At 50.1% G+C, this 9,358-nt stretch overlaps 1 protein-coding gene across 1 annotated transcript; it reads right to left on the minus strand.

Moving 5' to 3' along the window:
• Positions 1–202: 202 nt before the first annotated feature.
• On the minus strand, positions 203–7,134 carry PRDM14 (PR/SET domain 14). The gene is made up of 7 exons (XM_059844685.1): positions 6,594–7,134; positions 6,260–6,316; positions 6,033–6,190; positions 5,597–5,867; positions 3,866–4,068; positions 2,500–2,601; positions 203–430 (listed from the first exon to the last, which is right to left on the minus strand). Exons 1-7 carry the CDS (start codon positions 7,132–7,134, stop codon positions 203–205), a joined length of 1,560 nt encoding a protein of 519 aa, XP_059700668.1.
• Positions 7,135–9,358: the final 2,224 nt, after the last annotated feature.

Raw genomic sequence — 9,358 nt, forward strand, 5'->3', positions numbered from 1 at the left:
TTTAGAGATTACAGCATGGGAGGAGAAGGAGAGTGGCATCAGGGTGTTCCCTGTTCCCTGTGCTCAGTCAGGTGCCCTGGGTCCAGAGACCAGACCCACCCCAAGAGCCACGGCAGGTGTCCCCTCCTGCGCTGTGCGCACAGCCACGCACAAACAGATACACACAATGAGCTGGTGCGGGACACATCCGTGGGGCTCCTGACTAAGGAGCAGCGTGAATCTTCATGTGGCAGCTGTAATCCTCCTGCTGGGGGAAGTGCTGGCCGCACACGGAGCACGTGCAGCCCTTGTCCTTGCTGTGCGTGCGCCGCACGTGGCTGTCGTGGGCCGCGTGCGAGGCGAAGGCTTTGCCGCAGTGCTTGCACTTGAAGGGCTTCTCCCCCGAGTGCTGGCGGATGTGAGTGCGCAGGATGCTGGACGCTGTGAACGCCTGGAAGGGCAGGGATCATCAAGGGCAGGAAAGGAGTTGCAAGTGATTTGCTTTTTCACATGTGTAATCCCCACCTTCAGCTAACCCAGACCCCATCAGAAGCACGTTACCCTGAAAATTAAGTCCTGAAATAGCTCACGTTTCCACTCCTCAGGTAAGAGGAAAAAATAATGAAAACTCCCAGCGAGGAGGAATCAGAAGGCAACAGCTATTGCTATGCAGATGTGGCTGAGTCCATGGAGATAGATGAAGCTCAGAGAAAGATTTCTGACCAAAGATACCAGTAAATATCTTCTATGTCAGAGGGAAGAAGTCAATACTACCCTAATTAGCTTTGAAGCTCATTTATGTGTGGGAAACATAATGCAGGCTTTCCTTACAGTTTTAGTTTTTAAAGTTAAACCCTTTGACTGCCGTGGGATTCAGCTGCTAAAATTCCTCTATGCAGTCCACCATACATCATTTACAGGTTCATTTTCCCTGCTCCATCATACTCTTCTCTTTCTGTGGGCAGAGTTTCCAGCCTGCTCCCCCACCACTAACTCTTTTGAGTAGCAAAGTCATAAAGACTTCTCCTCCATTTGGGGATAAAACTCTCTCATTAAAATTTGAGCAGGAATGTTATAAAGTTGCTCATGTATTCCCCATTTTTTCTTATCCAAAGAGAGACAATTTCAGGCCCTTCACTATTTGCAGACCACAAAAAATAAGTACTCTAGTAAGTTTTCACGGCAAACAGCAATACATCTTAGACACACTTTCACTACAAACTTAAGCACAAAAAGATCACAGACTCCTATGCATAAGTCCTTAGAAGTGTATATCAAGGGCAAAAATATGTTTTGGGGAGAGAATGGTGATGCTGGCCCAGCACTGTTCCTTTAATCTCACAATGTTCCTGAAATAAGTGACCAATGATTTCCAGCAAAGGAGCTGGAAAAGCAAAGCCACCACTAGAGGCAGAAAAGGAAAAGAATAATATTTACATAGGAGGAGCCACTGAGGATTCATTAAAACAGACCCTGGTTTTCCAGCCTTGGAAATTATGGCTATGACCTAGGATAGCTGCATCCTGCATCCTGAGGACTAACAGTTCAATCTGATCCAATCCACAACAGTCCAACCAGGACTGGCTGGAGGACTGGTCAACTGTCCCTAGAGATCTCTTTACAGAGCAACTTATAAAGCTTTGCCACCTCCTCTTGTGATCAGAAGATTAAGGATGAGATTTCATCCTAATCTCTGAGAACAAGTATGTTCAGGATGATCATGGGGAGACAAAAAAATAGCCAAAAGGAGTTTCCTCAAAGTGCGCTTCATCAGGACATTTCAGCTTTGTGCTGAAATGTCCTGTCATACAAAACATTTTCTCTCTACAATATCAGGAGCAGGTTACCACTGCTGATGGGGCTTCTGCATCTGGGGACACTCCACAGCACTGGGAGCCCTACCAATATTCATCCTCCAGCAGCCTGTGCATCCACATGCTCTCTGCTGCAAGAGCTGCCAGCACTTTCACAGGGAGAGCTCACCTGAATCATCCCCAGTGGGATGGGCAGTGAGAGCAGAGCACATCTTTGATCAGGGCTGTATGGTTCTCCTTGTGCTCTTTTTTAAGTGAAACCTCCATGCCCATCTGCCCATCAACAACCTTTGATACTTCAAAGTAAGCATGCACAAATTCATGTTGTGCAGGTTCAGTTTCTACACTAAATCAGTTTATTGCAGTCCAGAAGCAGTGTCAATAACACCAAAAATTACCTATCTGATGAAGAAGTGGGATACTGGATATAGCTGCATGCTTTGGATGGTATTTGAAATGCTCTCAAGCTTCCCTAGACCTTATTTCTGCAGCAGATCACTGAGCTGGTATGAACCACAAATTCCATGTCAGATGGAGACCAGACCCTGCTTCTTCAGTCTCATCCAGTCCTGTCACCTTACCTCACAACTGCCCAGAATATACACCCACTCACCTGGTTACCAGTTCAATAAAAAGCATTTTCTTGAGAGAAAACAGAAGAAACAAAGCACAGCAGAGGGAGGGATGGGGCAGGGCTTTGCCTTACCTTGTTGCAGTAGACACATTTGTAGGGGCGCTCCCCAGAGTGAACCCTCATGTGTTTGTTCAGGCTGGAGGATTGAGAAAAACTCTTCCCACACACAGAGCACTGGGGAAAAAAAAAAGGAATAAAGTTAAAAGGAAGCATGTAACAGCATAGTTAAAAGGGAAAATTAAGTATGTGGATGATGTACGCATTTCTTACATATAACCTAGATATTCACATGTATTTATGTATTCATGTGTAAACACAATAGTAATTTTAAGCTGCAATAAATTGAAATACCCAGAAGTTTAGTCTGGTTTTAAGAACAAATTTACCTGCATATGTACATATAGATATTAAAACCATGCAAAATTTCAAATAATTTGTGTTAAAATTGTTTTTAAAAAATGGTTATTTTACAGAACAGATAATATTGATTTTCACTAATAAAAATATGAAAATTTCTGTAAAATCACCTTAAAGTATATATAAATCAAGCCCCAGTTTTAATTTTTTCCCTAAAAGATAAAACTTTTTAAAGAATAAAATAATCATAAATTTACCAAGGCAAGAGAAAGGAAAAGGAATTACATGGTATTTAATACCTCATATTTAAGGGAGTATTTTTTATCTGTTATGAATTCCATGCAGATATTCTGACATTGTAATAGTGCCATTTTAGTTACAAAATATTTTTTCTTTAAAAAATAAACATTGTAAGATGATCTATAAAATAGGTATTTGGAGAATTTTGAGGACTGATTGAACTTGTGCCATTTCAAGCACTAGAACTTGCCCGTCCCAAGGTTTTAGAAAAAGTTTGATTTTCCATTCCCAGTGCTCCTAGAGAAAACTGGTGCTAAAAGCAAGGTGTTTGGTGGAGATGAGTTAAGCATTTTAAAGATTTATTTTCATCCATTGAAAATCTGCTTCACACTCAATGTAAAACTTTTAAGCCCTGTCTAGTGCAACAGACACAGATAAAGCTGTGGTCGGTTCTCAGACCGAAGGGTGGGATGTAGGAAATAGACATGAGACATCTCTCCCCTGATCCCGGACAAGCCAAGCACCTTTAAACACAAGTTAACCTCACACTGTGTAAGGAAAGGAGCAATACTCATATGCAATCATCCAAGAAGCCCAGAAATTTTGTTTCTTTTTAAACTGAAACTATGGGGTTTATTTTCCCAACCCAAACCCAATAAATTTCTTTAACCAAGCTTTGCTGCACATGACAAGCTCTTCCTGAGCGGTCCCACCGGGAAACTGCCAGTGGAACTGGAGGAGGAACGTTATCAGCATCTTATCTGGACCAAAAAAAAAAGACTTAATAACAAGTACCCTCAGAAGAGGCAGTGACTGCGGAGAGACCCGGGAGCAGGCTCACCTTGTGAGGTCTGTGCTTTTCGTGAACGTGGAGAATATGGATTCTCAGCCTGTCTCTTTTTTCAAAGGATCGGTCACAAAGGTGACAGGGAAATTTGCGGTCCCCCTGGTCCACGCAGCGGGTGTACTTGAGATGTTTGTCCCGGTAGTACTTGTAGGCAAAAACTTTGCCGCAGCGCTCACACTTGAAGCTCTCCCCGGCTTCTGTACAGCAGAAGGGAAAGTGCCACCTCTCCGTTACACCACGGCAAAGGGGATTCAGATCAAATCTGCATCCTTGTCAGAGCTGGGATCCCCCACTACGGGGAATTTTAAGTCTCCAAGAGGGCAACGACTGTAAATTAATGCTGGCAATATCATTAACAAAATATGTGCTGTGTCTCCTGAGCGTTTGCAGGGCTCTCCTCGCCTTTTAAAAGGAGGGGAACAAACGAGAGCCCACAGTCTGCTAAAATTATTCGGTTTAGCTACTAACTTCACCAAAACCAGAATTTCATCCTTGTATATCCATAAATAGCAAGAAAACATGTGAAGAAACAACTCAGAGTTCCACATAAAAACTTCTCCCCGTATGCAACCATGGGAGAGATACTTCTTATCAAGAATTGTCTACAAATTTTGCCCACCATTCCAAAAAGAAAAAAAAAAGTCACACCTTTTCTATCGTTTTCAAATAACTATTGAACAAAATAACATATTTATTTGACTTTTTTTAAAATTTCAATTCATTTTTTACCACTGAATTTAGGAAAAAACACCAGAAAATTTTCAGGCATTTTTACATTCTTTTCTGTCTTTAGTAAAAGTAGTTTTAGATTAAGCCTTAAGATGAAATGAACAATTTAGCATCTGTCTGAATTAGACACTTCAAGATAACAGGTACAAAATTTTCCATGCCAAATTTTCATGCAAATTTGCTTCTCTCTCTTTCTGCCGCAGCAGGCTGACCCATCCCTTCCCTGCTGCAGCTTTTCCCGCACTGGCACAAATCAGTTTTGCCCATACATAAGTTTTGCTTGTAAGATCATACTTTCTGTACGTTACAGGTAGAACTACCCTCCCTCTCCTCTCACCCTGGCGTAAGTGCATTGGACATTTCTTTTGCAAGCAAATACTGGCATTACGGGATCGGAACGACTTCAGCCTGCCTCATTTACCGAGAGCGTTAATTATAAGAAAGTCAGGTGTGCAATCTTGAGATGAAAATAGGACCAAAAGTGGAATAACCCCGAAAAGCCCATCTACTTCCAAAACGGGACCCTGAACAACGGCGCTGCGGGGCCGAGGCAAGCTCAGCCCAGAACCACCAGATGTTTTACAATCGTCAGACCAACCAACACTTCAAACTCCCCGAGGAACCGCGGACTGGGAGCGGGCTGACGGCAGAAGAAAGAGGAGCCTCTTGCTCCGCGCTGCCGGCAGCCCTCGATGCAAACCACCGGATTCCCAGTGCCTAGGGAAAGCTGCTGCTTCGGGGTGCTGGATGTCGCAGGAAGGGACGGCCGGGGATCGGCTCCCTGGGAGGATGGGCGGACAGAACCGAGGGACCGGGGCTGCGGGGCCACCCACCACCGCCTCATCGAGGGGTCTGGGAAGCCTTTAAAGTAAAACGGCTGGACAAAGGTGGTGCTTGTGTTTCTTTACCTCCCCTCGTGTGAATCTAATCCAGGCCAGGCACACGTCCGTGGGAATTAAGGGGCAGTGTCGCTCAAGGGGTTGCTGGCAGGCTCACCTTCGGGGTGCTGCGGGGGTTTCTTCCCCTCCGCCATGCCCTTCAAGCTGATGGGGATGCCCAGAAATTGCACGTAGCAATCGCCGTACCACACCAGCAGCTCCTGGTTAGGGAAGATTTCCTTGCAAGTCTCGTAGAAGATTTGTCCCTGGCACTGGATAGCCGTCAAATTCTGCTCCTCGGGGAACCTGGCACAGTTCACCAGGGACATCCAGTTGCCAGCGGCTCCCTTCCCGTCGATAAAGTGGCTCAGGCCACCGCATTCAAAGATCTGGTGAGCAGAGAAAAAAGGATCAGGTTTGACCTTCCGTACACGTCCCGCTGTCACCAGTCCCACCACCCACACTGGGCCGAGCCCCTCTTGCAGGCTACGGCAGAGGGGACCCCCCGGCCCCGCGCTGGGGGTGCGGGGTGAGCCCGACGGTGCCTCCGCTACCTCCCACATCAGCGAGTTGTCGTCGTAAGTCTTGATCTCGCTCGTGTTGACCACTTTGCCTTGGAAAGGGCCGAAGCGGACTCCTTTCGGGATGGGGTCCGTACAGAAGACTCCGAGCTGAGACACGTCCCCGTAGGCCACCCGCAGCACCGAGAGCCCTGCGGGGGACAGGGGGCTGAGCGCGGCGCGGGCGGGCGGGCACGGCGCGGGCGCTCCGGGACACCTACCTTCGGGCAGCTGCAGCGAGTCCCGGTCGAGCAGCGGGGCGGCGGAGTCCGCAGCGCCTGCAGAAGAGGAACCCCCTCTTCAGCACGGGTCCTACCTCTCCGACAAAGGCCGCAGCCCGAATCAGCCCCCGGCTTTTTCCAGGTGTGGGCTCGTAACGCAAGAAAACCACCGGGAAAGAAAGTCCGAGGTGCCCCCGGCGATGCCCCTTGAGCCTGGCTGCCTGCACCCTTTTTGGGACTGTCCCCGAACCCTCCCGCACACCTGGCTGCAAGGAGCGACCTGCCGCCGAGGGTCACCCTGTGCCCCTCTCGCCGCCGTCAAATACCCCCTTACCCGAGCTGGCGGGGGACACCCGGAGCCCCGAGATGGCGTGGAGATTGCCGGTGGGCTGGCTGCTCCGGAGTGCCCCGTACAGCACCGCGTTGAGCTCCTCCTCGGTGAAGTGGTACCTGTAGCTCTGCCCCGCCGCCCCGTCTGCCCCCGGGCTGCGGGCAGCCCTGTGCGGGGGGCTCGGGTAGGGTGGAGAGAGCGACCCCGGGGCCCCCGTCCCGAGGGCCGAGCCCTCACTGGGAGGGAAGGGGGCCGGCAGCCTGGCGTAGACGGGCAAAGGAAGGCTGGAGAAAGGGTCGGTAGGCAGAGGGGGCGGCTGGCTCAGAAAAGCGGGGACCCTGCTGAAGGTGAATGGAGGCAGAGGAGGAGAGGAGGAAACCAGCTCGCCCAGGGGTTTCAAGGGCTGGAAGAAGTCGGGAGCCGTCTCGAAGTAATGGGCGGGTGGGAGGAAAGAGGGGTAGTAGGAGGCGAGGCCGGCTGGGCTTATCCCGAACGAATCTCCGCCGTCTCCGGGGACCGACTCGCCGGCCAGGGACAGAGCCATGTCGGGAAGAGCAGGGCCGGGAAGAAGAGGGGCAGACACCTGGGTGCTGCCGGAGCGGGGTCCCTCTGCAGGGCGGGACGCAGGTGCGGGCGCTGCCCTTCGCCGTCGGGGCGAGCGGCCCGGCCCCTGCCTGCCCCCCGCGGCTATATCGGCCCGAGGAGCGGGGCGGGGAGGGTGGGCACGGGCGGCGGCGGCAGCCCTGGGGGTCACACAGCCCCGGGGGCGGGCGGGGGTGCTGCCCCGACCGGCACGGCTACCCCGGGGCGGAGCCACGGCTATTCACGGAGCGGCCCGGCCGCCCCTCCCCACGTCGGGGTAGGGGAGGGGGGTGGGTGGGTGGTCCGGCCTCCCGGACCCACCTTCCCCGCCGCCGGCTCTGCCCTCCGCCCCTCCAAGCCCCGGCCCGGCGTCCCGGCCGCAGCCTCGTGGGCTCTGCCTCTGCCCAGGGCAGGAGGTCGCGGTGCGGAACGCTGCTCCCCACGGACCACCGCCTGCTGCCGGAGGTCAGGGTTCCGCGGGGCAGGACACATGGGTCCCACTCAGTGTCTTCGGGGGCTGCAGGGCTGTGGTTTAAATATGGAAAGGCAGAAAACACCGCTGAAACTCCAGTGACCTGGACACACAGGAGCAGCACAGTCACTGCAGGCTCCACGGGCACAGCTGAAGTGCTTTTACTCCAGCCTGGGGCTTCCTCTTAGGTGCTTAGCAGAACACTGGGCTCTTGCTGGGGTTTGCTTGGCTCTATGACCAGGCCTATGCTAACCTGCCCAGGAAGGGACCAGAGGAAGACACCTGACCCTTGCCTCTTGCAGAGGCGCTGGGTGATCCCCCTGTCTATGGTTTCATCCCGCGTATTTATAGGGTTTTCTCCTGCCTTCCTCCCAGGTGGATACATGGCAAAATTGCAATGAAAAAGAGGCTTGGAAGGGGCTGGAGGATCCTGGGAGCCCAGCTGTTCACTTTGCAGAGTGTCATCCCTGCTGGTGCAGTGAGATGGAGAAATCTTCAGTCCAGGACAAAACCCCATGCAGTGTGTTACTGCAGAGCTCCCTCTCGAGTAGCTCATTCCAGCCTGGGTGACACTGCACATGCAGGCATAGAGGGAAGGGATGGGCTCTGCTGCACTGTGGAGACCTTGGGGACTTGCACCCAGGGGGCACTTTCAGAGAGAGGCAGTATAGGGCTTCCTGGGACACAGCAGAGCATGAGCCAAGCTGCACACAGACACAGCTGGAGTGGGGAACATAGCCAGGCTTAGCTCCTGGAATTTTAAATGCCATTTCAGTAGTTACATTTGGTGTGCTATAAAAGTTAATTAGCATAGCTCCATGTGATCCCATGTAAAATATTTTCTTCATCCCAAAGAAAGGATGCATTAGGAAGCACTTGAAGCAGCCCCAGACAGAGAAATCTCAGCTCCAGACACAGTCACTGCCTGCACTTGACCAGAGGTGAAGCCATCCTTTCAATCCTGATTTCTTATCTGGCCTGAATTAAGTGCTCTGAAATAGAGAGTTTGAGAAAGAATCACTGGCTGCCTGGGGCAACGAGGGTGTTCAGCCCTCATTCCTTCAGGCACTGCAATTCCTACTTACTACAGTCTTTCATTTACAATCTCCCTTTATTTTTTCACTCAGGACATAAACACTTAGACAGCAAACACGAGCACACAACCCCACTGGAGAGAGACAGAGCTGATCCAGTCTCCCTCAGCTGCCAAGATCCCTTCCACAGCCAGTTTAACACATCTCTGCCCCAAAATTGAGCAGAAACATTTCTATAGTCTGCGTTAAATGTATTGGACTGATTCTCCTACCTACAACCTCCTTCTCCATCCCAGCCTCTGCAAGACAACAGTATTAAATACACCAGGGAAGCTAATATGCACAAGTCTTATGGAGAAAGTAGGAATGCAGCCTTATAAAATTTGTTTGAGATAGTCCCTTAGCTTAAATGGTCTGATTTTTCAGTTGTCTTTTCAGTTTTATTTTCTAATTTTCTCTGCTTTGTTCCAAACCTCTGTTATTTGTAAAACAGAATTGATGCTATAGTGCTTTAGGAAACAGTTTCAGCCAGGCATTTCAACACAACCTTATTGACGCATCAGTAGCATAAAAGTAGTACCAGCATTAACCTGATTTACAGGAATAAGTCTTTGAGCTCTGATTGCACAGAAAAGTTGGAGTTATATTTAGAATTAAGGTGTTGCCAGTGAATCTGAAAT

The sequence above is a fragment of the Haemorhous mexicanus genome, chromosome 1, assembly GCF_027477595.1.
Source record: "Haemorhous mexicanus isolate bHaeMex1 chromosome 1, bHaeMex1.pri, whole genome shotgun sequence".
NCBI classification, from domain to species: domain Eukaryota; kingdom Metazoa; phylum Chordata; class Aves; order Passeriformes; family Fringillidae; genus Haemorhous; species Haemorhous mexicanus.

What these genes read in the sequence shown, in the direction of transcription:
- PRDM14 (XM_059844685.1), bottom strand. Translation starts at nt 7,134, where the DNA reads ATGGCTCTGTCCCTGGCCGGCGAGTCGGTCCCCGGAGACGGCGGAGAT. An exon ending in ACCCCCGCAGCACCCCGAAG is followed by an intron (nt 4,069 to 5,596) that starts GTGAGCCTGCCA and finishes TCTGCTGTACAG; the next exon opens with AAGCCGGGGAGAGCTTCAAG. An exon ending in AAAAGCACAGACCTCACAAG is followed by an intron (nt 2,602 to 3,865) that starts GTGAGCCTGCTC and finishes TTTTTTCCCCAG; the next exon opens with TGCTCTGTGTGTGGGAAGAG.